Consider the following 27605-nt stretch of genomic DNA (forward strand, 5'->3'; position numbering starts at 1 on the left):
CCGCCCGGCTCGCGCCCAGGACAGGGCAGTTGTCATCGAACGGAGGGCAACGGGTCTGCCGCACGCTGTGCACCGAGTGCATCGGAATTTTTGCTCGGTCCTCAGCCTTCATTTGGTGCTGAGGCCGCAGAGGGTCGCACACTCGTCGGTGTCAGAAGTCGTCTGGCGGAAGTCCGACGCTGGAAGGCTGAGCAGATCGGGCATCGATCTGTCGCTGTCAGGGGCAGTTCGCCAATATCTGTGGGGGCGCCCGTGAGCAGTCAGCGCGGCTACCATGCAGGCGGCAGCAACGATTGTTCGGAGACTTGTCTCCACCAGGTGGGTCAAGGTGTTCAGGATGCGTGTTTTTACCCACCGTGCAGCGTCCACCAAGAAAGAATGTCCCCCCCCCCCCATTGAACGGAATTTACCGCGCTTTGGAGCGGCAGATACTCTTCCTCGTTGTCTTATAGTTCTGGAAGAGGTCTGGGCGGGCTGTGCACGCATTTGTGACCAGCCATGACAATGTACGATGTACGATGCGTCACAAAAACCGCGCGCGGGAAGTTGAAGCCCTGGGCAACTGGTTATCTCTCTTGACCGTGCAAGTCTTGGAAGGGGGCGGGGAAAGTGCTTTATAAAGGGTGAAAAGCCGACCCCAAAAAATAATGGGACCTGCTTCACGTTATTAAGCGCAGCCCCAATTTCTGTCGTGTTTTACCGAGTAACGCCGGGGGGCGTTGACATTGAGGCCTGCATGGATTGAGCACTGCGGAGGTCCTTTATCTCTCGCGCACTGGGTTATCTGTGTGTGAAATGATGTTGAGCCGTTGCATTTGCCGGTTATGGACTGTCGGGCGTTTCGTTCTAACCTGGGGTTCTCACCGACTACCGTTCTGCCGACACGGGGCCGCCCCCCCCCCCCCCCCTGATGCAGGAGGCCCTCTGATCGGAGCAGTTGGCACCGCGTCGACGCGGGTGCCCCCACTGACACAAAAAGATCTTGCCGTCACAGGCAACTTGACAATTTGCATAGGGACCCAGTTCGGTTTGTCAGGCTCCCTGGTCGAAGCGGGTTGAAGGGTCCTCCATGCGTCACGGGGTAAAAAAGCACGCTACCTGTCTGACCCGAGGCTCTGGTATGGTCCTATCGTGAACTCTCACTGTTATTTCTTACGTCTCCTGGTATTGTTGTAGGGCTCTGACCAACGAAAGAGGCCCTTTGACGAGAGGTTCCGTCACTGTCTGTCTTACAAACAAATACAAACCTGGCCGACTCGGGCCCTTTACCCACACATCCCCTCTCAAGGTTCTTCGAGCTCTTGAGTGACGTAGGGCTCTCATCTTATCGGGGTGGGGGTATCACTGTCTTAATTCGGTTGGGTGGAGGTGTGAGCAACCTTTTTGTGAAAAGCTTAGAATGGGGTGAAATTCACAGAAAAAAGCATTTTAGTAAATCTTGGTAAGGGATTACTTTGATAACCCCTGTTGCTGATTGTGTTTGTATTGTAACCACCATATCCACGGTTATGCGTTAAATACGCTAGGACTGTTGGAGAAGGCATGCATTAACATGCGCTCGGATGGGGGAGGGGGTCAAACTGACCCCCCCGAAGGTTTTTCCTGAATGGTTTCCGAACGGCGTGGCGCAGCCGCGCCAAATTTTGCATAGGTGCACGAAATTAAATAGCGGATCGTTTGACATTAGATGCACCTTGTAAGGTCGCTGACCCATGGCATGTCAAAGTCAGGCTATGGTCTCAGCGAAGTCCGTTCCAAGGGAATCGTTCAATCTGATGCAACAACGGAGTGTTAAACGAAGCCATACGTCTCTGAGATGCTTTGTTAGCCAACACAGCTATTGAATGAGCAAATTACGTTGACCTTAGGCCAGGTATGAAGGTCAGACCAAGGTCATAACCAACCTGTTTTATTACTCCAGGTCTTGCTGTATGGGGTAGTCTATGATGCTCATTTCGAATTTATTGATAGCAGGAGCCGCATTATACATCTTCCATGGACTTCGTAGAAGTCAGAATAGGTCATTGACCTAAAAGGACCCAGGCCAACATTTGGTTTTTAGAAACATATCACCTTGCATAATCTTTGTCGCTTATTCAAATGCAAAACTCAGAGCAGTCTTGTATGATTTTGGTCACCATGGCCTTCAAAAGGCCAAACAAGGTCACCGCCCCTAGATGAGCATGTGACCTTTTGCTTAGAAACAGCTATCTTGGTTCTAGGGGGGGGGAGGGCACTTTGGAGACCAACCTGAAATTTGGCCTTGTTTGACCTTATTTGACCCGAAGGTCATGACACGGAACCGTAAACTTTGACCTAAGCGAGTTCACGTACAGGCCAATACACCCTGTAAATTTGGTGTCTCTAGCATTTATGTTCCCGAGATCTCAGGCAGGGGTCAAATTGACGCCCCCCCCCCCCCCACCCGAGCGAAGGGTATCTAGCCGGCCACCCGGGCGCGTGTTAACTTTAATATGGACCACTCTGTACTTTTAAAAGCTGCTACGTGCTGCAGTCCTTTCTTGTTCGTATCAATCCAGATGTCATCACCTGACACAAAACTTGTCAAACATTTGCAGACTGGCCTGATATATGCAGGAGGTAACGCGACAAAAACATTACGTATATACAGATACCATTTGGTACAAAATTAGATGGTGCCAATAGAAATTTGCTTAGGTATCTGTTACCTAGTATACCAATGGTTCAGATAGTTTTTCTTTTTTATTTAGCACAGTATTCCGTCTGCTCACAAGCATCGAGGCGGCTCAGAGGAGATTTGGGCTCAAATCAGCATTTGGGGGGGGGGGGGCTGAACCCCCCCTCAAGTATGCAAAGTGACGCCCCTGTGTTGCACCAAGGGCCCGCCCTGTGCAAGAGATGCTCTGATGCTCTCGGGCTCCGCCCTGGAATCTGTTCTAGGGCCTTGGCCCTTGAGGGCCCGGCTCTGTTGGCCGGGCTGTGTCCCACTTGTCGGGCACGTTTCAAAAACATGCTGTAGTGAAACCTCAGGACCAGGTACGCCTAATAATAAAACACTGATTAGTGCTATTGCAGCACCATCATGACATGATAAAGACATGAATTCTAATTATTTTCCACCCAAAATACGCCGTCAACGTTTTACAATAGCACTACGCTTCTCCCCTGCAATCGCAACAGCCGTCGGCATGATAATGGCATAATCTGCTGGGGCGCTGTCGGCTGTTACTGAATGACGTTAGTACAAACGAATGTTTGGGATTGGCACAGCGGATGGCAAGGGCCCGTCACCGAGAAATGCATTTTTTGAAGGTTTGGGCCAGTGCGTCACTTTAGACCACTTTATTCGGTTTTTCTGATACTCTTTTTCCTGAGCCAGAGTGCGCTTTGAAAAGAGTCATTGTAATAAGCGGCAAGGAGAAGTAAAAGCCATGGTATAACGTTTTGTTGAATGTTCGAGATAATAGCTTCCTGTTCATATATATTTTTGTTCATGTATCCTCTTCTTCGTATATCTTTTGTGGCTCTTCATGTTCGCATATAGTTTTGTTTAAACAGTGCTTCAAGCTTTCGCAACATTTATCACACCAACAGTTCGACGCATTCGTGTGCTGCGAGCATAACAGAGCACACACGTTGGTAAAGCAAAGCAAATGAGGTGTATTTCCTTGATATTGGTGAGCAGGGAGTCCAGCGAGTTTTTTGCGCAGTAGCGGCTTCCTCAAATCGAAATTCTCAGCTATTCAGAAGTATTTCGAGAATACTGGCATTGCTGATAAATCGTACGTGTCGGATCTAAGAATAAGTGAAAGGTACAACAAATGTGGCATACTCGTTTAATACGGCCTCCAGTCAGCCATTCGGGGCCTTGATCTCGGTCCAGAGGGATTCTGAAGTCCCTTGGTATCTAAGGGAAAGGGCAGCAAGTACCTCGTGTACTCACAAACCTCACCCCTGCGTCCGCGTTCATTGTTATAAGCTAAGGTATTACATATTGTTACAACCAAAACCGCATTGCTGCCGTTCATATAGCGATCATAAAGCTGGCACGTAAGGACGTGTCCGGCGTTAGGTCTGTTTTGCGTCATACACGTCGTCCCACAGAGGAAGTTACTTATGCGGACCTGCAGCGAACTTGCAGGAACAAGGAAAACTCCAGGTTTTCACCGCGCTCTGGCATTGGCTTACAGTATCACCCGCTTGTAGATGGCGCTGCGGTCACGTGCATGTCAAGGTCGCCGATTCAAAGCTCCCGTCCGGTGGAAATCGACGGTCTTTTCATCCTCGCGTAAACCTAACACACAGCTTGCTAGCAGCTCCATAGCCACTAGCTGTGTGGACTTTCCATGTTTTCAGCACTTGTTCAGAGCAGGTCACCAAGGACTCAAATCTGAGCACGGAATTGCGTTGCCTCATGCGTTGTTTCGGTTTGGCCTTCTGCGACAACTCCCAAACTCATGTGTCCGTTTCAGTATCATTTCTATAGTCCTTTATTACCATTTGAAATCACGGCAAACCGAAGGATAACGTGTTGGCGTTAAGCTTGAACCTTTTAATGGTATTGATTTCTGACATCAAAGTTTGCACTAAGCAGTGCTTATTTGTAACCCGTGCCCACGTCATTCCACCGTGAAATTCCAACTCGACGGCATAATTTTGTGGCTATTATTGAACGTAGCGTAATGCACGCCACGGTTGAAAAAACACGCCGCGTATGCCAGATGGTATTGATTTCTGCAACCGCTCCTTAAGCGGCTCATATGATAACAAAGTTTCGATCCCCGGCATTACGTTTAAGACGCCACCGGGTTACATCATATATGTGAACCCCTCTCGTTATTCACTTGGAGCATCAGCTTTTGCTAAGCTGGAACTTTCGCAGTATTCCACGAGTGGTATAACCAGAACGTGCTTTGAAATCGCGAATGATGCACGTCGCCGTTGGTCATAGTTTCCCCTGATCCACGTCGCCGTTTGTCATAGTTTTCCCTTATCCGCGTTGCCGTTTATTACAGTTTCTCCTGATTCGCGTGGCCGTTTGTTATAGATTGCTTGATCCACGTCGCTGTTTGCTTGTTTCCCTGATTTATGAAGTCCAACGACGTGAAAAATTTTGTCGGCGTTGGCAGAAATATCATGAGCTCTAAGCCGGTCTTTATTTTTCTTTCTTCCTTTAGATATTACTATTGAATCTCTAAGACCGGGCCGGGTTTTGGTATGCGAGTGAGGGTACCGGCAGTGTAGTGGTTAATGCGTCTGCGTCAACCAATGCACGTCTGGGAAACCAGAGGTACGGGGTCCGATACCCCGCGGTGCCCGCCCTTCCTGCCAGGATGATAGGCTGGCGACGTCATATAGCCTCAGCAGCTGAGTGCGTCGTAAAGCTCCAAAGACATGGCATGCGAGTGAAATTGTTCCGTCACTTCCTTTATGCACGGAAAGCGAATAAAAGGTATTTTGAGCTGGATGAGATCCATGCATTTGAACAGCACTCGTGTTGAGGCTTAAGACTGTAAACTGTGTGGCCAATCGTAGTTGTTTTGCGATTAGATTATCAGTTTCGCACATTTTTGACATGCTGGGTTGGCACACGTATCGTACTGTTTGATAAGCGTCCCCATTCATTTGTAAGATTCTTCATCGCATTGCTTCACAATGTTTACGTCGCAGCTCTATGAATGATACAAATTTGTTCATCCGGCACTTTTGTAATACGTCTGAGCGCTCCGTCAGTATGTCGACATATTCATGTTAAAATGAATTATTATGTGCTTTACTCTCATAGGAAACCAAGGCGATGATAGGCGCCAAGCCCACCTAATACGAGCCATTTTTGTGTGTGAAATGTGTGTCGAGGAGCTCCAACGCATTTGTCAGTAACGGAGTGTGTGTTTGCTGAACAGGAGCTCGCGTGGAGCGCGCTGCATCACCTCTGTGGTGCAGGACCCAGGCATCCCCGACTTCGACGTCAAGAACGAGCCATTGCTGGGTAAGTCAGCGCGGTAGGCGGCTGCACGCGGCCAGCGTACAGAGCTCGCGCCCCAAGCCTGCCGTGGGGGTGGGGCAGTGACCGGAGCCCAATGGCAGTCGGCTGACCAAGCAAACCCTCCCCCGAAAGTCACAAATCTTATGCGGAAACGCGTCTTTTCACTTGTTGAATGACACTTTCCAGGAGCCACCAATCGCGGTGCGGTGGAGGTGCAGGCGTCACACAAGCTCGGAGAGCACTCTTGGTTTGAGGTCACCAGGAGCGAGGCCTGGGTAACGGTGCGAGCCGCCAACAGGTCTTGAAAAAACACAGCCGGGGGCGCAGTGAGAGGTGCGCAGCGGCCGTCGTACGGCCCGCCCACCGGGGCGTGGTCCACGCCCAGGCCGTCTGAGACCGGTCCCTATCATCAGCCAATCCGACAGCGCGCACATGACTTCCATTCGTGGCCACCGTCGACACGGCCCTGGGCATCGGCGTACTCTGATCAGACGACCTATGACGACCTGTTGGACCGGTTCGACGGACGGCTGATCCAGTATGCGAGGCGCTATGTTTGGAAAGTCCTGAGTACTGGATGATACGGGTTGCTTTGGGTGGAAAACAAGCCTGTGTGTATAACAGCAGTGTTTTCCAACTGTTTTGGTTTATGTTGCCCTGAAAATGTGTTGAATTCTGCCCTTCCCCCGATTAAAACAACTGGTATAAGTGATGCATATTTTTGCTTCTTATTCTGCACAGGGCCACAAAAGCTGATAGGTTCGGGGAATTATTCTCCACAGCAGTTGTATACGGGCAACGCTAATGGAACCATATAACTAAATTTTCAGTATCTCAAGTTTTATTTCATGTCATGTGAAACATTGTTGTTGTTTTTTTTGGTTACTCGAGCAGATATTTTTGGCTCACTGCATCTGATGCATGACAGTGCATGTAGCAATGCCATCTTCCAGTCACCGCCCATCGCCTGGCGCTGCTTGGGCGCTAATCGTGTTTGACACGGTTTGGCTACATCGCGACCCCCCGCCCCTCAGACACTCGTATTCTGCCGTTGGGGCATCCCGCCCGGTTGGGAACGCCTGCATTAAAGTATTGCCTATGTTTCGCTCATGTTTTCCTGCAGTTATTGTAAGGCGGCTAGAGTTCTCCTCTGCTGCCACTTTCTCATGGTAAGACATTACCAGTGCGTACTCAGGGCTCGCCCGCCCGGTAGTGCAGCACCATTTCCGAAGCCATCAGTGCGCGGCGGTAGGCACATAAAGCCTGGGCTGTTCGTGAGGCATGCATGTTCCGTATCGCTTCATACCTGTGCTGATGTTTGCGTTCCTGAGACCGTAATGCTCCATCGCAAGAGAACAGCCCAGGGTTGGTGTATCCCTGGAAAACGGTCACAATGCTCTAGCCCTAGAGAACGGCCGGGTGGGTCTACCCTTAGAGGACGGGTCCCGTGAGAACCATGATGTTTGGTTTTCGGAGTACGGTCGTGCACTTTGCACAACATGTGAGTCGACATGGCTGTGAAAAGCCATGGTCGATTGCCATTTTCCCCGCCCACAGGTGCACGAAAGACATATGGCTGTGTTGCTTTGTCTACAGTTGCCCGACCTTCAGTCAGCCGCTGCAGCCGTGCTGCTCCGTCAGCAGTGTAACAGTCAGCAGCTGCAGCCGTGCTGCTCCGTTAGTAGTGTAACAGTCAGCAGCTGCAGCCGTGCTGCTTGGTCAGCAGTGCAACAGTCAGCAGCTGCAGCCGTACTGCTCCGTAAGCAGCGTAACAGTCAGCAGCTGCAGCCGCACTGCTCCGTCAGTAGTGTAGCAGTGAGCAGCTGCAGCTGTATTGCTCCGTCAGCAGTGTAACAGTCGGCAGCTGCAACTGTGCTGCTCCGCTAGTAGTGTAACAGTCAGCAGCTCCAGCCGTGCTACTCCGTTAGTAGTGTAACAGTCAGCAGCTGCGGCCGTGCTGCTCCGTCCGCAGTGTAACAGTGAACCACTGCATCTGTATTGCCCCATCGGCAGGGTACCTGGCTGGCAGTCAGGAGCTGCAGCAGCTGGAGGCGGCGCTCCAGAAGCACGGCTCCGCGGTGGCCGACGTGCCGATCGTGATCGGGGATGAGGAGATCCGTACCGACCTGGTCCGGTACCAGCCCCGGCCGCACGACCACAAGAATCCCGTGGCCAAGTTCTACCACGCCACCCCAGTAAGGCCGCGCAGCGAACCAGCCAGCTACCAACAACCAGCCCCGATCAGCTGTCAGTGTTCTTATCGGGGCGGATTGGTCGCCGTGGTCGTTTGGTTAATTAGCCAGTTTCATGAGGCGAAAGTACGGTTCGCTTACGTCCTTTTCAAGTCGTACCCTGTTATCGTACGGGCCAGAGAATAGTGAGTTGCACCAATGCCGATTTGTCCAATTCGTAAATTATTTTCAACGGAAGCGGTGAGTCAAACGTTTTTTTTTGGGGGGGGGGACATGTGCCTGCACATTTCGAGTTATGCGTGGCCAACAGAAGCCAAGTTGCGGGTAAGTTAAGCTCAGCTGCACATCCGACATAAGTTGATATTTTACATACTGAAATTGGTTTCCGAAAGTTGGAAGATTGAATAAATACTTGTGATGCCATAATATGCATTTTATTGTTACATAAAAATAAGCAGTTCAAAGTTTGCAAGTTATGAACGTGGAAAAAAGTTATCACATAGGTATTTTTTTTTGTTCAGTAAGTCTTACAAACTTATAAGATAGCCGGGAGGTGATTTCGTTCGAAAAGCCTTCCTGGCCGGGTGTTGTATGAAGTGGCAGTTTTCAGTTGATGGTGCTTCAGGTCTTTCAAAAATGCGTATACTCCACGGTTTACAGTGAACTATTGGCAATTAACCCGTGTCTTAGCTGTTTATTAAAGATGTTCTAGATGTGCTAGATGCGATCCCGGCGTTACACGATCATGGGCATGCTTACCCCGTACTGGCGGGTGACAACCTTATCCCCTATTTTGGCTGCATTCCGGCAGGCGTCACAGGCGGTCGTGGCCTTCAGCTTCTGTAAGGTGTAAGGTTTGATGACGTACACCCGATCCTTCAGCTGACCCACATGAAGATACCCATTTGGCTGAGGCCCGGTGAGTTAGAGATTCATGGGACGCCAGTCTTGTGGCTGATGTGGCGGTTCGGAGAGTGGGCTTACAATCAGTCCTGCTAACCCTGAGCGGTGCGCAACATAGCACTGTCATGCTGCAGCCGTTGGTGATGAACGCTGAGGCCGCGGCTGGAGCCGAACTCAGTTTTTTCTTCAGAACTCAGAACAGCCACAATTATGCTAAACTCAGAACAGTTTAGCATAATTGTGGCTGGTGATCGAACTAGTCAGTCGCGCATTGACTCCGCTGTGGTTACGTCAAAGCTCTGTCTCTTTTCGGGCTTCTGCGAAGATAATCTCATAGCTATGGCATGAGGAGGAGGGGAGGTAAGAGACTGTGCCCCCCTCCCCGCCCCCGCAAGAGGCGGCAGTTTCTTGGCCACCGTTTACGGTTATCCCCAGCCCGACACGTGCCGCGTACTGGGATCCCACCGCCGGCTGATCGCCCGGCTCCCGTGCAGGAGACCGTACGGTCATGCGAGGCCGGCGGCGGTGGGCGCCGCGCCAGCCGTCAGTCAGCTGGTGACCCGGCGTGCAGGACGCAGGCGAGACGTCTGGTCAGCTGGCGGGGGGGGGGAGGGGGGGGGGGGACGCCGCGCCAGCCGTCAGTCAGCTGGTGACCCGGCGTGCAGGCCGCAGGCGGGACGTCTGGTCAGCTGGCGGGGGGGGGGGGGAGGGGGGGTGGGGGTGGCGGTGTCCGATGTCGACAGGAGATGCACTGGCGGGGACGCCTGAGATGGCGTGCGGGTCGTGCGTTACAGATGTGACGTCACACTCAGCTGCGTCCGCTACTGGGCTTTAGCTCGTACTTGTTTGATTATGGCATGACGTCGTACGTCATCTCTTGGCACGAGGTACTCCTAACGTTTAATAGCTCCTGCCTGACAGTGGCTATATGAAACCCAATGTGACGTGTCGACGGCGCTGGTGGGAAAAGAGGTTGTTCTGTTGCCGGGTAGAGAGAACGTGGATGCCCAGCATTGAAAACACATTTAGAACAGGGGGTCGTCCATATTTGCTCCTGAGAAGGGTATGTTCGACACCATGTCGCTTTAAGTGACAGAAAGTGTAGCGGCCACACCCATTCTCAGGCTTGCAACGCGGCGAAGAAGCAGCTCTTGGAATATGCGGGCACATGCAGCGGATCTAGCACTACGCAAAGTCATATTCATGCCCAGGATGTTCATGCATCATCGTGCTGGTTTCTGCAACAGTGAAGCAAATTATAAGCACAGATAAATAGCAGCCATTCCGCAGCCACATAATCCCAAGGCGTTTAAGTGCATCACGCATCATGCACAAGTACCACACTCAAGCTTAACTTAGATCCTTATACAAACCAAGTAGTGTCCACAATGGGCTCATGTGGCGCACTGCCGGTTGATTCCGCGGGGAAAGCTCACACAAATGAAACTATCAGGTGAAAACGGCTGGACAGAGACAAGCAGAAAAGGATGATGTGATAAGGTTAGGGGACTAAATTGAGGCTGCATGTCCGGAGCTTACAACACGTTTTATGTCAATTCTGCGGGGGGAACTGATGGCAATCTCTTGGAATTGAGACCACCATCGTCTTTGTCCGCAGCTGTATAGCTGTAAGCCTTTGTTTTCTTAAGATTTAGATATCATTTTGAAGTCAACACTGGCAGGGGTGCTGAGGTATGGTGTCATCCAGATGCATATATGTGTCCCTTAATGATATTTGGCATACTGTTCCAACTGGTCGGTATTTAAATCTGCTGGTTTAAGGGATAAATCCTGTTCGAACCAGTCGGAGGTTTATGGGTGGTTTTATGAAATAGATCTAAAAGCAGACAAATAAGGGACAGGAACATAAATGTCATGCATGTACGCAACATGGGCTGTTTATGTCATTTATATTTAGCATAACATCATGTATGTTCGATGTATGAGAGCGGATAGGGATGTATTGTTCGGGGCAGTATTCACATTGTCAGATTCGACCGACTTCAATTTGGGATATTAAATCGTCCCATCGGTGGGTGCAGGAGATTTCAAGTTTCTGAGCCGATTGCGTGAAGGTATGACAACTCAAAGCAGTGGAGCTCTCGCTCCCTTAACGCCGTCAGCATCGACGCCTCGACCGGTAGGTCTTCATTGCCGTGCCGTCGCGTACATACGGCGCTGTCGAGTGCTGTCGACCGGCCCGGCGCCGGCCGCCGGCAGGGTCGCGCGAGACGAGGGCCTCTCCAACTGCGCACCGCCGCGCCCCGTCCCCTCCGCCGGCGGACCGGCTCCCGGGGCTCGGGCGGCGCGGGACTATGGCAGGCATGGAGCGCCGCCCTTCGTGCCGCTTTGTTAATGCATGAGGACAGCCGAACGGACAGGCGAGCAGAACCATGAGCAGTTGTGCTGTTCCCTAAGAAGTACAGTGCAGTACTCTCCCCTCGATCTGACAGCCAGATATGTATCCCAGCTGCGACGTTGCAAGGGCATGAAACATGCATGATATGTCTGGCTCAGGGCGGCAGCGGTGTGCGCCAGCTCGGTGTCTGATGGTTGCCGGTTGACACCCGCGGAGCTTGATTCCCACTTCGCAACACGAAAGTATTCCGACAACACTGCTAGTACGTCCAGCTCTCAGTCGGAAGGTAACAGTCCTCCTGATATGCGGCCCCTCCCTGCCGTCCCGGCTCTGCCCCGTCGCTCCGCGCCGGTGTCCGGCCCTCGCCGTGGTCTCCAGCTCGACCCCTCCCTGCCGTCCCGGCTCTGCCCCGTCGCCCCACGCCGGTGTCCGGCTTTCCCCGTGGTCTCCAACTCGGGCGCTCTCCGTGCCTCGGCCGCCTCCCGTCCTGGCGCGGCCGATGGCCGGCCGGCCAGCGACGCCATATCCGTCTGGGTCACAGCCGGTGCGCTGTCCGTCACACTAGTGTAAACACGGCGCTGGCCAGGCCCTCCAGCTCATACACTGCCGCCAAAGCACGGCGGCTCACGGGCCGGGCCAGTGTCACCGCGAGTTAGGCGGCGCGGTTCGGGCAACACCACTCGACGCGAAGCCAATGGAAAACTTTGAGGTTCATAGGGCTGCTAAGTCCCACAGGAGATATTGATATTTGAATGATCGTGATGCGTTAATATACGGGAATGACATGCGCCGTGAGAGTTACTGACTCATTGAGAGAACTATTGAAATATTGTCATTTGATACCGGAACCAAGGCACCAAAATGGCTTGCGGCTGTTAGTTGCGGCAGATGTCCTGTATGCCACTCAACGTTGTGTGTTGGGTAGTGATGTTGAATGGCGAGCGTTACGTCAACGTGTGTATTTTAAGGCAACGACTCAGCATTAAATTATGTGCGTCCCGCACACTAATGCAGCGAGCCACATTACACACATCGCCGTGTATTAATGTACCTCGTTTGACCCATACCTCGTTTGACCACCATGTGAACAGGAGGTGGTCCAGAAGGCGATCGACAACAGCCTGTCGGTGCGTGAGACCTGGGAGAAGGTGCCTCTGGCTGAGAAGATCGCCATCTTCCATCGAGCAGCTGACCTGATGGCTACCAAGTACCGCATGGACCTGAACGCTACAACAATGCTCGGACAGGTGGGCGCTGGTCCGGCGTTCAATACGCCATGTGCTGAGCAGCCGAGAAGGAAATGACGTCACGCCACTGCTATAACCGTGGTTGTATCATGAACAGCTCATGCTTAACCTAAATGGCATGAGTAAAGCAGCTCACTTACGGATTGATCATTGTCCGCCCTTGGCTTGGTGATTTCCTGACACGTTTTCCTGCTGGAGCGGGATTCAAAGGGATTGTACGTACCACAAACGTGTTGTCACTTCATAGTTTTCTCGAACGAAACGAAAGTTATTATTCCCAGATGTTGATATTTTCGAAAAGCTTTTGCTCTAAAAATCTAAAGAACCTTTCAGCAAAAGGCTGAAAAGGGTTAATGAGCCTGTCGCAATATCGACCTGAACAAATGCTGAAGTATTCAACAATTATAACGTTTTGGTTTGTTCTGTTCACGGCGCAGTAACGCTACAAACGAAGTACTTCCAGACGGCGGTTGTCAGTATCACTTTCTGCCCTCCCATGTGGCCGGGTTAAAGCGGTAACTGGGCAGTGATATTGCAGCGCAAAGAATGAACGGGTTGCAGGGTGCAAGAGGCCATGTGAAGGAAGAAATGATGCGGTTCGTTTTGTGTGTAATTTTAACAAAACTGCGCTGACATTAATCCGTTTCGTGTTATTGTCGTCTACTTTGGTATTTGTGGTTTGTGCCTCTGAGAAATGTGCATCTAACGGACAGTTCTGCCACGCTGCGTTAGCAGGACTCCCATTGCCCGATCCGCACCCGAAAATATGCTTTTACCAATTTGCGACCCAGGAGCGACATAGACCGATGTGAAAGCTGCGCCCGAGACCCCGGCCCATGCTTGTCTTGCTATGTATTTCGTGTTTATGAGCTCCGTGCGGCCAAAAGCAGTACCGCTCACAAATACTTCTCCTCTCTGCAAGTCTACTCAAGACATCCTCATGCCTGTCATGACCGATCGGTCCTGTTTGGTCAGTTACCAGCTGACCTTTTCATTGCGGAAAAGAAGTAATATTTAGTCAACGGTCGAAATGGATCGATATCCATAGCACTGTCAAGCCCGTGGTAGAAGATACAAAATATGTCAGTTATAGATGTGAGTGATTTATTTTCTTTGCGGTGCTTATTAAAACGACATGATTTCAAGATTGCCAACAAATAATTTTTTAAAGGAAATCAGAGCGTCTGAAAAAATGGATAAAAACTGATTTTGGGCGTAAAAGCGGGCGAAAAAATAAACAAATCCAGACCTTCATTCTGCGGTTATACTCGTCTTACCAGTCCCCGGGCATGCTCCAGTCCAAGACGATCATCCAAGCCGAGATCGACGCTGCCGCGGAACTGGTGGACTTCCTGCGCTTCAACGCCTTCTTCGCCAAGGAGCTCTGCAAGTGGCAGCCCATCAGCGAGGACCGAAGCGTCACCAAGAACTCGATGCGCATGCGCGGCTTGGAGGGGTTCGTGGCGGCCGTGTCGCCGTTCAACTTCACCGCCATCGGTGGCAACCTGGCCTCGGCGCCGGCGCTCATGGTGCGTGAACGGCACCGCTTCCTGCTGCCAACTGGCGCCGCTCCCCGCTGCCCACTGGCGCCGCTCCCTGCTGCCCACTGGCGCCGTTCCCTACTGCCAACTGGCGCCGCTCCCTGCTGCCAACTGGCACCGCTCGCTCCCTCCTGCCCACTGGCGCCGCTCCCTGCTGTCCACTGGCGCCGCTCCCTGCTGCCAACTGGCGCCGCTCCCTGCTGTCCACTGGCGCCGCTTCCTGCTGCCAACTGGCGCCGCTCCCTGCTGCCAACTGGCGCCGCTCCCTGCTGTCCACTGGCGCCGCTTCCTGCTGCCAACTGGCGCCGCTCCCTGCTGCCCACTGGCGCCGTTCCCTACTGCCAACTGGCGTCGCTCCCTGCTGCCAACTGGCACCGCTCGCTCCCTCCTGCCCACTGGCGCCGCTCCCTGCTGTCCACTGGCGCCGCTCCCTGCTTCCCACTGGCGCCGCTCCCTGTTTTTCACTAGTGCCGCTCCCTGCTGTTCACTGGCACCGCTTCCTGCTTCCCACTGGCGCCGCTCCCTGTTTTTCACTGGCGCCGCCCCCTGCTGCCCACTAGCGCCGCTCCCTGCTGCCCACTGGCGCTGCTCCCTGCCGCCCATTGGTGCCGGTCCCTGCTGCCGACTGGCGCCGCTCCCTGCTGCCCGCTGGCGCCGCTCCCTGCTGCCCACTGGCGCCGCTCCCTGCCGCCCACTGGCGCCGCTCCTTGCTGCCCACTGGCGCCGCTCCTTGCTTCCCACTGGCGCCGCTCCCTGCTGTTCACTGGCACCGCTTCCTGCTTCGCACTGGCGCCGCTCCCTGTTGTTCACTGGCGCCGCTTCCTGCTGCCCACTGGCGCCGCTCCCTGCTTCCTACTGGCGCCGCTCCCTGTTGTTCACTGGCGCCGCTCCCTACTGCCCACGAGCGCCGCTCCCTGCTGCCTACTGGCGCCGCTTGTGCTGTGCCAGGTTTTGGAATGCGCATGCCTGCGCATGTGCGGCGTCCATGGTGTCCCTTGCCATTTGACAAGAGGCCTGGATCGTCTTTTGCTATCATGCTCCGTGATCTCCTTCACTCTCGCCCGTGCAGAGCGGCGCATCAGTTGTGCTGCATTTCATTAGCATGTTGCACGGTGTATGTTCTAGACACTGTGATGGCGAGGGACGTGGTGCGGCTAATTTTCCCCTTGCGCATCCTGGGCGCACGTGTCCACATTCTAGGCGCACGTGTCCGGGATTGTCCGGTTTGTTGCCATTTACTTAGCTAATGCCTTTTTCCGGGTCCTGAGTGTTAACGTATTTTCACGGGTTCATAGGGACGGCTGACAGACTGTCTTGTGATTCGTGCCAGCTCAGTGAAAGTCGTGCACTTTGTAACACGGTTTATGCTCTTGATCATGACTTTGTCAGAAGGCGCCAGCCTGCTGCGTTTCATCTGCCGGTTTTGGCATCGTCCGGTTTTTACCGGCCGTTTCTGGCCGTCTAGCCAAAGCGGAAAAAGCATGGACGTCCGAGCGGCGCGTGACGGGGCCGCCGCCAGCTGGCTGGTTTGTTTACGTCAGCGGCGCTGTTGCCAGGGCAACGTGGTGGTGTGGAAGCCGTCCGACACGGCCGTGCTGAGCAACTACACGGCTTACCGCATACTACGGGAGGCGGGCATGCCGCCGGGCGTGATCAACTTCGTGCCGGCCGACGGCCCGGTGTACGGCGACACAGTGACCGCCTCGCCCCACCTGGCCGTGGTCAACTTCACGGGATCAGTGCCGTGAGTGACGGCTTCCAGTGGCCATGGAGCGAGGGATGTGACGCCGTTGGCTGCCGTGGTGGTGGCTAGCTCACGACAATGACGTTTTGTGAGCTGTCTCATTCTGTTTGTGCACAAACTTGCCCGAAGTTCTCCGGGAGATCTGACCGACAAGGCTTTAGTTTCTCTGCCGCATGTCCTTAAGCGAACTGTATCTTCCCATGACAGACAGCCATGCCTGCCTTTGGTTGTCGGTACTCATTTCAGCGTCACTCTCTTACCAGAACGTTCCAGCACCTTTGGAAACAGGTGGGAAACAACATCGCCAGTTACCACAGCTTCCCCCGCCTCGTGGGCGAGTGTGGCGGCAAGAACTATCACTTCATCCACCCGTCGGCGGATGCCGCGACCGTCGCCCCTGCCACCATGCGCTCGGCCTTCGAGTTTGGTGGCCAGAAGTGCTCTGCCTGTAGCAGAATGTATGTCCCGAGGAGTCGCTGGGATGAGGTAGGTGCTACCACCTGTTTGAGGAGGTGGCGTGGTTAAGACGAATGCGTCGCCGCGAGGCACAGTAGGGCGGTTTGGTCCCCTTCAATGCTAGTATGAATCCAATAAATCAGGGGATGTTTGGGAAATCCGATGAAAAAATATGTGTATTGCGTTTTGCTGGTATTGTGTGATCTTTGTCCCATTCCCGCTTCTATAGTTTTTCCACGAAGTTTAAAAAAACCGTAGCGATAGCACTGTGTAAATGAGACATCAGCAAGCGAATGCAGGTGCTATGTAATTTGCTCCCTGAGCTCAAGTTTGCAGAGTTGTTAGGACAAACTAGATGCTACCATTTGTGCTGGGACGGCGATGTGAGGGCCGCTAGGACGATCTGGGTGCTGCCATCTGTTGGCACGCTTGTAAACCGGAAACACGTCGCTGTGCTGGTCGCCGGTCACAGGTTCACCATGGGAACTTGCACGACTTGCACCGGATGGCACGGCTTTCGGCGACGCGTTAGACATATGTGCTTTGTCTGCTGCGGGCTGAACGAGGCGCCCGTACAATGAGCTTGTGTAACACCTGGCATTGCATTCACATTCGCAGATTCGTAGTCGCATGCTAGATATCCACAAGGAAATCCGGGTGGGAGATCCCCTAAAGAAGGAAACCTTCTACGGAGCCGTGATTGACGAGAAGGCCTTCAAGCGGATCCAGTCGTACATCGAGCACGCCAAGAGCTCGCCAAACCTGGAGGTCATCGCCGGTGGCGGCTGCGACAGCAGGTCAGCCGATGTTAAAGGGCCGCAGGCGGAGGGCCTCACCTGGCCAGCGGAGCCGACGCGGAGAAGGTAGCTGTTCGACTCACCCCCTCTCTGGCAGCTGTTCGCTCACTGGCCAGGTCCGGCAGGGAGGGAACGCTCAAGGAGGGGACGCTCGCTCGCAGCTGTTCGATCACCCCGCCCCCCCCCCCCCCCCCACCCCCAGACCCACTCGTCCCATCATGACACCACCTAATTCAGGTGGACGTAAATCACTGATGTTGCAGTGCAACCGTGAGTCATATCACGCAGTTGGGTGACGCTGGCGGTGATTACCGTCTTCATGGATTGGTACAGGACGTTAAACGTCGCGTGTTCCCCTGTCCCCGGGGTCCCCTGCGTGGAATGGTCCCGCCGCTCACCGTCACCGCGGTGGCGTCGAGTTTCAGCGCGTGCGACGCCTGCCTGTCCCGGTCGAGATAGCTCATCGATCTGTGGTCTCGCCACATGGCTGGGCGGCACTGGCAGCTCACTGCCGCTGTGTGCGCGGTCTGGCGGGCGGCACCGGCGGCTCACTGTCGGCTGCGTGCGCGGTCTGGCGGGCGGCACCGGCGGTTCACTGCCGGCTGTGCGCGGTCTGGCGGGCGGCACCGGCGGCTCACTGTCGGCTGCGTGCGCGGTCTGGCGGGCGGCACCGGCGGTTCACTGCCGGCTGTGCGCGGTCTGGCGGGCGGCACCGGCGGCTCACTGCCGGCTGTGTGCGCGGTCTGGCGGGCGGCACCGGCTGTGTGCGCGGTCTGATGGGCGGCACCGGCGGCTCACTGCCGCTGTGTGCGCGGTCTGGCGGGCGGCACCGGCGGCTCGCTGCCGGCTGTGTGCGCGGTCTGGCGGGCGGCACCGGCGGCTCACTGCCGGCTGCGGGCGCGGCCTCGCCGACAGTGTGGGGTACTTCGTCGAGCCGACCATCGTGGTGAGCCGGGACCCGGACGAGCGGATCCTGCAGGAGGAGATCTTTGGTCCCGTGCTCAGCGTGTTCGTGTACGAGGACGGCCAGGAGGCGGCCACCCTGGAGATGATCGGCCGCTGCCCGTACGCCCTCACCGGCGCCGTCTTCAGCCAGGACCAGTGAGTGACCTTCGCTAAAGCGAGCCAGGCCCAGCTCGGCACGGGCCCAACCACTGGCCGAATGCGACATAACGTCATTGAACCCGACCTTCGCTTTGAACTGGACTTGCGTGCTCTCTGGTTGTAATGAATAGCTGGCCTCGTTCGTTTGGTTCGGATTAATCTTATTCCACATTGCCGAAAGGGACTAGGCTTAGTCTTACATAACACAGCTTACCTGTGGCTGCATTGTTGAAAACTAATGGCAAACCAAGGCGATCGGCATTATCATGGGGTTAGAATCCAGACCGATGAATGCACCCTTCATCAGGATCACGAATGTACCCCGCACAAGCAATCTGCACGGAACGCTTTACGTTGGGTACCATCCAACAGCGTTGGTGGCTGTCTCCCCACTCAACTAATTTCGGCCACATATTTCACTGTTTCCAGCGCTCAGAGCTCCCCGACTCCAATGTGTAGCATACGCATGCAAGTCTCATCTCAGAGCTCCCCGACTCCAATGTGTAGCATACGCATACACGTCTCATCTCAGAGATCCCCGACTCCAATGTGTAGCATACACATGCAAGTCTCATCTCAGAGCTCCTCGACTCCAATGTGTAGCATACGCATGCAAGTCTCATCTCAGAGCTCCCCGACTCCAATGTGTAGCACACGCATGCAAGTCTCATCTCAGAGCTCCCCGACTCCAATGTGTAGCGCACGCATGCAAGTCTCATCTCAGAGCTCCCCGACTCCAATGTGTAGCACATGCATGCAAGTCTCATCTTTGCACTGGTTATTTTCATATTGGTGTAGGTACACGATACGGAGTCAGAGATCTTTGTGAAGTTTGGAGCATTTAGCTTCGAGGGCTGCCAGTCAAGTGGTCTCCATAGTAGAGGGGTGCAACTTGGCACGAGTGTCCCGTACGCCGTAAAGGGGTGCAACTTGGCACGAGTGTCCCGTACGCCGTAAAGGGGTGCAACTTGGCACGAGTGTCCCGTACGCCGTAAAGGGGTGCAACTTGGCACGAGTGTCCCGTACGCCGTAGGTTGAAACCATCGGGTCAAAACAGCTACCCGTCGTCTGGCATTCGCGCCACAATCCTGCCTGCCAAATATCGCTGTCTTAGCTGTTATATGTTGGTGACAAGGGCGCGGGAATGCCAGTGTTTGGTCCCCCCTCCCCTCCCACGCGCAACGAACAGCCACGTATGGGCCGGATTTGATCGGAACCCATCAGCCAGTCTGTCCGTTTTAAAGCCCATTACCGCGCCAGACAGTGCCGTCGGAGCAGCTGCAATTGGGTTGCAAGGAAAAGGAGCGCAAATGTCGAGTGCGTGCATTGCGAGAGCATCCTAACACGGAACAAATTAAATAGGATGCCGTTCGATAGCCCCTGTGGTAGTTCGTCCACTCATCGAGTTTCGGTCGGTCAGCTCACTGATTCCGGCGTCCGACATCATTGACTCCGGCAATGAACCCGAGTCCAAATCTCTGCGCGCGCCGGCAGGTCACGCCGTTGACCACACGCAGCTGCTGACCGAAAGAACACGCCCCCGGTGATGGGGCCCCCTCCCCCATGCTATTACTCAGACTGGGACACTGGTGGCCGTCAGTTGACGTGTACCTCTGATTGTGTGGATTCTGCAGAGGGAGAGTTGGCAGGAACGCAGCACGTTCCGCTGGCCACCGAGCCATCAGAAGTGGCACCATGGTCTTTCCAGCTGCCAATTTTTTTTTCGTAATTTGCAATCTTTACTTTCCGGGGTTAATCGAGTGGACGTGCGGCAAATGAGCAAAACTGCGCCTGATTAAAAACTGCCTGGCAGCATCCGGGGGGATCCGGAGGGGAAGGGGGCACGGGGCCATGACCCCCTTGGGTCCCGAAGGGTCCCCATGGGCTCCAAGGGGCCCATAGCCGGTTGACCGGGTAGTTTTTTAAACAAAACAAAAAACGCAACAAATTGAACGCCTCTGGATTTTCAGGCGACCAAGAATAGTTGCAGGCGACAATGAAAGGCCCACAAGAAGTAAAACATTCTTCAATGATTAAAAAAGTTGTGAACTGGGAATTCTTAGCCTCATTACACTGTCTAGGGGCGGTATGCTGTTTCTAGGGGACATATATGGTCACTTGCTGGGTAATTCCAATCGTTACGGAGCCTTCGATGTCGCCCTTCATTTCTTTGCATTTGCTCGGAGGGCCCTGCGCTGTTGTTGGGGCCCTCCCTATTAGCGTGCCGGGTCATTGTCAATCAAGGACTCTTCCGCGAACTCTTTCGGTTCTCCAGGAAGGCTATGTGGGCTATAGCCTGGCCCCACATGTTAGCCTGCTGGAGTATTGTCGGCCGCTCAGAGGCCATTTACGTGGGTCTCGGTTAACCAACTGACACACTCACGTTATGCTCAGGGGTCCGCTACATTCGTCTATGGCGCATCCAATTCTCTGCCACTTGCTTAGGGCCTTATCTGAAGGGGGGGGGGGACCTACGCCCTTGTGGGGCCTATCTGATGACCTGTTTGGGTACATTCGACCGCTCGGGGGCTCTCTTCATTGGGTCTTAGGCATGTCCTATTTGAATAGGGGCCCTACGCACTTGTCTTAGGCCCCCTCTGTTCGCTTCCTCGGCCACACTAGATTGTTTGGGACCCTGTACATTGGGTCTCGGTTTTTGAATTTATGACCCTGCGCTTCTTTTGGTGTCATTTGATAACCTGCTCGGTTACACTCCATTTTTCGGGGACCCTCCGCACTGGATGTTGGGTACTTCTCGTTTGCCTTACACTTTTGTCGGGGCCCCTTTTGATAAGATGCTCGAGCCCATTCGATCGTTGGAGAAGCTCTGCATCTGGTTTTGGGTACTTTATATTTGAATGGAGGTCCTTCCGCTCTTTTTGGGGCCCCTTTGTTTACCTGCTCTGGCGCACTCGATTTTTCGGGCCCCCCTACATCATGTCGTGCATTTTTCATATTTGAGCGAAAGGCCCTACATTCTTGTCGGGGGCCCCATCCGTTAACTTACTCGGGCACACTCAATTATTCGGGGCCCTTCGCACTGTGTCCTGGGTACTTCCCATCCGAATGTAGGGCCTCACACACTTGTCGGGGACACTATCTTAACCTGCTCTGGCACACTCGATCATTCGGGGTCATTGGGTCCACATCGGGTCTTGGGTAATGCTCATTCGAATGGACTGCCCTACACTCTTGACGGGGCCCTATCTGTCAACCTGCTCGGACACACTCGACGGTTCGGAGCCATACACATTATGTCGTGAGTATTTCTTAGTTGGATGGGTGGCCCTGTGTTCTTGGCGGACCCCATCTGTTAGGCCGCGTGGGTCAGTGGCGGATGCAGACGGTGGCGGGAGGCACAGGATCATGTCCCCCCCCCCCCCATGGACCATGCCAAAAGGGCTTAAAGGCTCCGAAGTGGCCCATAACGGACCGCACGGAAGCAGTTTTCTAACAGCAAAACGCAATAAAATTGGATGCCTTTGGGCTTACAGACTAGCAAGAACAATTGGGAGTAGAAGTAAAGGGCTCACCAGCAGACAAAGTTAATTCTTCTCTGGTTGAGAAGATATTGCTTGGGGGAAAATCTGGGCTCATTGCGCTATGTAGAGGCATTACGCTGTGGATTGCCATGGCCGTATATGTCCATTTGCCTGGTTAATCTGATCGCTAAGGAGCTTTCCGCGGTTCCGCGGTTTTCTTGATCTCTTTGCATTTTCTCGTAGGGCCTAGCGCTCTCGTAAGGACGCTATCTGCTTCCATGCCTGGGTACTCTTGGTCGATGCAGGTTTTTCTCCATGATTTTTTTCCCATTCGCCCAAAAGGCCTTATACGCTCTTTTCCGGGGCCCACCTGCCAGGGTACACTCAGTTCCTCAGGGGTCCTTTATATCAGTCTCGGATTCTTCCGACTTGCGTGGAGACCTTGTGTTTTTGCTGGAGCACTTATAAGGTAAGTCACCGAAACACTTGATGCTCAGTGGCCCTGTGCTTTGATCAAGGGCTCTTTCCCTTTGATGATGCGGAGGACTCTTAACTCTTATCAAGGCTCTTTCTGTTAGCCTACCCGTGCACTCTTGATCGCACAAGGGTATCAACTCATGGTCTTGAATAATTCCGTTTGGTCAGAGGGCGCGGTGTTCTGGCTGGAACCTCATACGTCAGCCTGCCGGGGCACTACCGATCGTTTCGGGGCCATCACGTTACTCTTGGACTCTTTTTGCCTGCTCCGAGGACCCTATACTTGTTGACAGGCGTCAATGTGTTGGCCTCCTGCGGCACCCAGGATCGCTCAGGTTCCGTCCCTTTTGGTCGTGGTGCCTTCGCCCCAGAGCAGAAGTTGGATATGCGCCGATGATTTTTTTCGCTCAGCTGTCAAACATAATGTTACGTACCGTCGACATCGTATGTGTCATTTTCATTGGTTATTGAGTGTGTGACGCTCATAATACTAGTGCGTACGTTCTTAACGCATTTTGAATGCTAGGATATTTTTTTAGTTCTGTACAACAAAGGAAAAATTCTGCATTAGTCATCAGCCATCAGCTGATGACTAATGTTCTATTCATATGTTGATATATATATATATATATATATATATATATATATATATATATATATATATATTATAGCGCTGCTCGCAGTAAGACATGTTTCCGTATTTATTATGTATATATATATATATATATATATATATATATATATATATATATATATATATATATATTTATATATATGCTACATCCTATTTGTCTTAAAATGTGCTGGCCGGAATGCAAGTGTATTTTTTGGAAGGGGCCCTAAACTCCAAGGGAACCCCACGATGTTGCGTGCCCCCCTTGACGAGATCCTGGATCCGCCCCTGGCAACGTCCTGCGTGGGGTGTCCGCAAGAACACTGGCTGGTTAAGAGTGTGACGATGGGCGGAGCCGAGCCGTGCCGCTAGAGCTAAAACATCTGCGGGTCATGGAGGATTCTCGCGAATTGTGACCTCACTCGTTATAAATGCAAGGATCCATTTCGGTAACCATGTGAACGCTCCCCGCCATCTGGGTCTGTTTGCGTGTGCAACACCATTGGTGCATTCCTGCGATATCGTACATGATGTGCACTACAACACTGCTTAACTCGCATCCTCCAGCACTGCGTCACTCATCGTCTGTTAGTGATCGGAGGCCTTTGACCGGTACGACTTGACACGCACCAGGCGCCTTCGAATGTGGCGTCCCTGCCGTTGCTCGCATCACTCCGAGCGCAGTCCTGGCGCCTGACGCCGCCCGTGCGCTGCACCGCCAGGGCGTTCGCCGAGTTCGCCCTGGAGAAGATGAAGATGACGTGCGGCAACTTCTACATCAACGACAAGTCCACCGGCTCGGTGGTGGGCCAGCAGCCGTTCGGCGGCGGCCGCATCTCTGGTGAGCCTCCATGCTGATCGCTGCTACTGTTGGGCGGCGGCGGCGGTGGCGGCGGTGGTGGGGGCGGGGGGAGGGAGGGGCTGAAGAACTCAGATTTCAATTAGACGATGTTATAAAACCACCCGACACTTTGGGAGGGCATTCGTGGGCACGAGTCTCAGTGCTTGTTTAGTAATGTTATGGACGCCAATGTTTGTTTGATAGCTTCGTTTAACTGGTGCCCCGTGGAGTGTGGAGGGTCGATTAGTGCAACATAATGACTCATAGTGCAAAGAAACCAGGAGCTTTAAGGTTTACTTGCTTATATGGGAACATATAACTCAATGATTTTGTACGCCTGGAGTGTATGTCTGTCCGCACTTCTTTAACGGGCACACATTTATCACATCCGGCGATTTCAACTGTTGTTACGATTCAAGGCTTAGATACACGCCCGTCCGATGCGAGGGTCGGGCACATCGCGTGCCAGAGCTGGCGTTCTGGCACTTAGCAGGAAACCTTTGTCGTCGATGTGTGCAGGAGAATCGAGCTGGGCGAAGTTCAAATCGTCGAGTGCCTGCCACAAACACGGAACAGGGATGAATATGGCGGCACCACACACGGGGGCTGCCATTGGACATAGGCATTGAAAACTTAGAAAAAACTGACCAGTACACACCGTGCATCACTGCGGTGCGAATCCGCGCTATGTGGCTGGAGGCGGTGCTATACCGACGAGACGCCGGCGCGGCGGTGCCGTCCCGTCGAATATAGCAATCAAGGTGTGCTAAACGGCTTACAAATGTTAACTGAGATCCACTTCATGTTGTTAAGACACAAGTAAACATTGCGTCTTTGGTGGCGGAGCTACCGGCGCTAGCGGCGTTGCCCCTTCTCGCTGCGAAGCGAGCGGGGATCGCCTGTATATTCCTATATTTTGTTGTTTTCACTGTAGCCGTCTCTCTGGCTCTGCTTTTGCAACTGACTGATCAGGGTTCGATTAGTACGCGGCAGTCAATGTTCTTCGCTGCTCTGTTACACGTGAGACATCACGAAGCCGATGGTTTCAGCCTAGAAATGGCTCATTTCCAGCAAATTATGCGCACCAACTTACATCTCTGCGCGTATGTCATGGATGACACTGAATAACCTGATTCCTCCTCTAATGGTATGGATGGCGGACCAGTACTGCTTAGAGCTCGGAAAAATAAACGTAATGTTGTTATGTCTCCTGCAGCGAACCACGCCATCTAATACTGAACCGATGGAGCAGGTTTGGTCGCGTCACTTCACACAGCTTGGTCCGGTTTGAACCAATGTGTTATATAAACCCTCCCGGTCACGCCGAGTCAGACAATAGATGGTTTTCCACCAACGGTTGTCGAGTCCAGAACGACCAAACGGCAGTGTTTCTTTCCCCTGTATTACATAAAGCCGGCTGGGACGGCCGTTGACGTTCGGGCCATGACATAAGGTGTACTACAAAGTTACGAGTGAGTGGGTCTGTGTCGTATTTACAAATGATCTCGGGCGTGTTGTAGGTATTCGTTATTTTACTTATATTCGATCACTGAATGGTCTATGTATAAATGATTCACGCGAGCAATATAGTATAGAAGTATGCACCCCATGTGGTGCAGCTGCGACACGCAGGGCAGTGGCAGTCTGAGGGGAGGCGCAGTCGAAGGAGGAGCCGCAGGCGGAACGGTGCCGGACCGATGCCCAGCGCTGCTGGTGCTCCAGCGGGCTGCGTCATTCTGCGCCATATACTGATTCTCATGAGTCATGTCAGTCATCGCCAGGGCAGGGGGTCCCTGCTGCCTCCCCCAGCGTGTTTTGCGAATGTCCCTTGAACCGGTCAGTGGATGTTGATATGAAGGTTAGCAGCTGAGTTTGACTTATGTTGTGTTTGACAAACAAATTCAGTTTTACCGTGTCAGGCGGCCGAGGTAAAAGCCTGTGTTTGTAGGTATGCGCAATAGGAATTGAAAAATGGTCGTTCGACGCACTCTTGGTGCTGTTTGCAGCTTGCACCTAGAAGTGGTTCTGAAGGTGTGCAGTCATATGTCGAACATAGCAGGTGCCCTTGACCCAGGCGCCCGTGACCCAGGTGCCCGTGACCTTTCCGTTAGTTAACCGAAGTGAAGGGCAAACCAGGGCATGTGGTGTAATTTACATTAAATAAGCGCTAGAGGCCGTCATGAACTAAAACGTTTGACTTGCGTCACTGATGGAGAGGAGCTAGTCCAGATGGTGCTGACGTCATGCCGAAGTGTAGTGTGTAAATCGCCGAAATGAATGCTGGCATAAAATTTAGAACTTGTCGACGTCATTGTCCTCCATGAGGATGGCGAGAGCTAGGCTATCCTAGATCAAGATCATAGGTAGTGTAATAACGGATTATACCACAGAACTATTCGCAGGTCATTGTGAAGTTTCAACCAGCTTTTCCCTGTGCGTGTGTGCGAAAGTACTCAGGATGGCAAAACGTGGCATCATATAGTGTCGCTTCACCTGGCGTGTGGACTGCACAGTATAGTTGTAGGCAAGGTTGCAGAGCTCTCACGTCTCACAATGGTCCAGGTGAAGTTACGGAGCACGTGCCGCACCTCGTCGTATGGTATTCCCGGGCCGGATCTTTACTGTTGTTCTAGCACACTGGATGTTGAACGGACGTGGACGCAATACCCCTTCGCTCGCCATACGATGCGGAAGGCAGTGAAACCACTGAAACCGATCAGCGATGCTATTGTGTAGCGGTGCCCCTCCCCCCCCCCCCTCTCGAAGTCTGCTGGACACCATTGTCTAAGTTGATGTCGTCTTCTGTCAACAGGAACCAACGACAAGGCGGGCGGGCCGCACTACATGCTCAAGTACTGCTCGCCGCAGGCCGTCAAGGAGACATTCGTGCCGCTCACCGAGTGGAAGTACCCGTACATGGAGTGAAGCGCGCCCGTGCTGGCCCGGGCGCCGCGTCACGGGGGTCGCTGGCCGGACCCCCAATGAGCCAGGCGGCGCGAGCGGAGCTGGAGCTGGGCTCATGCTCTGTACAGCAACAGGGCGGGCCTGATGCCGATCCGTGACCGGAGGGCGTTGTGCAGGGAGGGGGAGGGGCGGGGGCTGGACGCCCCCGGTCGTTCGATGCGGGAGACTGCCTTTGAAATGCTGGTGTTGACGCCGGCGATGTCACCAGACAGTTTTTACATAGAGTGCTATGCATGAAAAAAGGAATGAGCAGCTCTCGGTGCAGGGTCATTGCGTTTGTGGGAAGCTCGCCACGTTTCCAGATACAAGTTGGGGTGAGACGTGCTCCTTTGGTATGGATAACATTCGCCACTGGTGACAAGTGTGTGTCCGGATATTTCGGGCGTAGGTCTTGTGCTCTCGATGCTCCGTGCGGTACGTAGCCTCTGCCTAGCGGAGACACTGAAGGCAGACAATACTCGCTAACAGTGTGCAATTCTTGCCGGGTATTTCCTAGCGTGTTCGGTGTCCGCGTTTGAATGATTAGCAGGTGTTGGACAGTCTCCTGGAAACCAAACTTCTGGCGATAATAATCACACAGCGCTGCTGCGTCGCTTTTGCGCTCCGCCGTCTGATGAGTATTTCGATGACCTCTGGCGGTGGGGTACGGGCGGCCTCCGACAGCGCGCTGCGATGACCTCTGGCGGTGGGATGTGGGCGGCCTCCGACAGCGCGCTGCGATGACCTCTGGCGGTGGGATGTGGGCGGCCTCCGACGGCGCGCTGCGATGACCTCTGGCGGTGGGAATGTGGGGCCGGCCTCCAGACGGGGCGCGCTGCGATGACCTCTGGCGGTGGGGTAACGGGCGGCCGCCGACGGTCGCGCTGGCGATTACCTTCTGGCGGTGGGATGTGGGCGGCCTCCGACGGCGCGCTGCG

The 27605-nt window shown here is 53.6% G+C and overlaps 1 protein-coding gene across 1 annotated transcript; it reads left to right on the forward strand.

Annotated features, from left to right (window-relative positions):
• Window positions 1–27276, forward strand: P5CDh1 (delta-1-Pyrroline-5-carboxylate dehydrogenase 1). The gene is made up of 11 exons (XM_037219174.1): window positions 1–318; window positions 5886–5971; window positions 7982–8163; window positions 12514–12669; window positions 13968–14198; window positions 15767–15954; window positions 16218–16440; window positions 17029–17207; window positions 18123–18308; window positions 23606–23724; window positions 26537–27276. The coding sequence occupies exons 1-11, from the start codon at window positions 275–277 to the stop codon at window positions 26647–26649; spliced, it is 1707 nt and encodes a 568-aa protein (XP_037075069.1). The 5' UTR covers window positions 1–274; the 3' UTR covers window positions 26650–27276.
• The last annotated feature ends 329 nt before the right edge of the window (window positions 27277–27605 follow it).

This window comes from Pollicipes pollicipes, unplaced genomic scaffold (genome assembly GCF_011947565.3).
Source record: "Pollicipes pollicipes isolate AB1234 unplaced genomic scaffold, Ppol_2.1 Scaffold_4295;HRSCAF=5057_pilon_pilon_pilon, whole genome shotgun sequence".
In the NCBI taxonomy this organism is placed as follows: Eukaryota; Metazoa; Arthropoda; class Thecostraca; order Pollicipedomorpha; family Pollicipedidae; genus Pollicipes; species Pollicipes pollicipes.

Bases quoted from the DNA above. Each gene is read 5' to 3' on its own strand.
- P5CDh1 (XM_037219174.1), top strand. From the start codon at position 275: ATGCAGGCGGCAGCAACGATTGTTCGGAGACTTGTCTCCACCAG. The intron at 5,972-7,981 runs GTAAGTCAGCGC...CCCCATCGGCAG, and splicing joins CAAGAACGAGCCATTGCTGG to GGTACCTGGCTGGCAGTCAG. The intron at 12,670-13,967 runs GTGGGCGCTGGT...GGCATGCTCCAG, and splicing joins CTACAACAATGCTCGGACAG to TCCAAGACGATCATCCAAGC.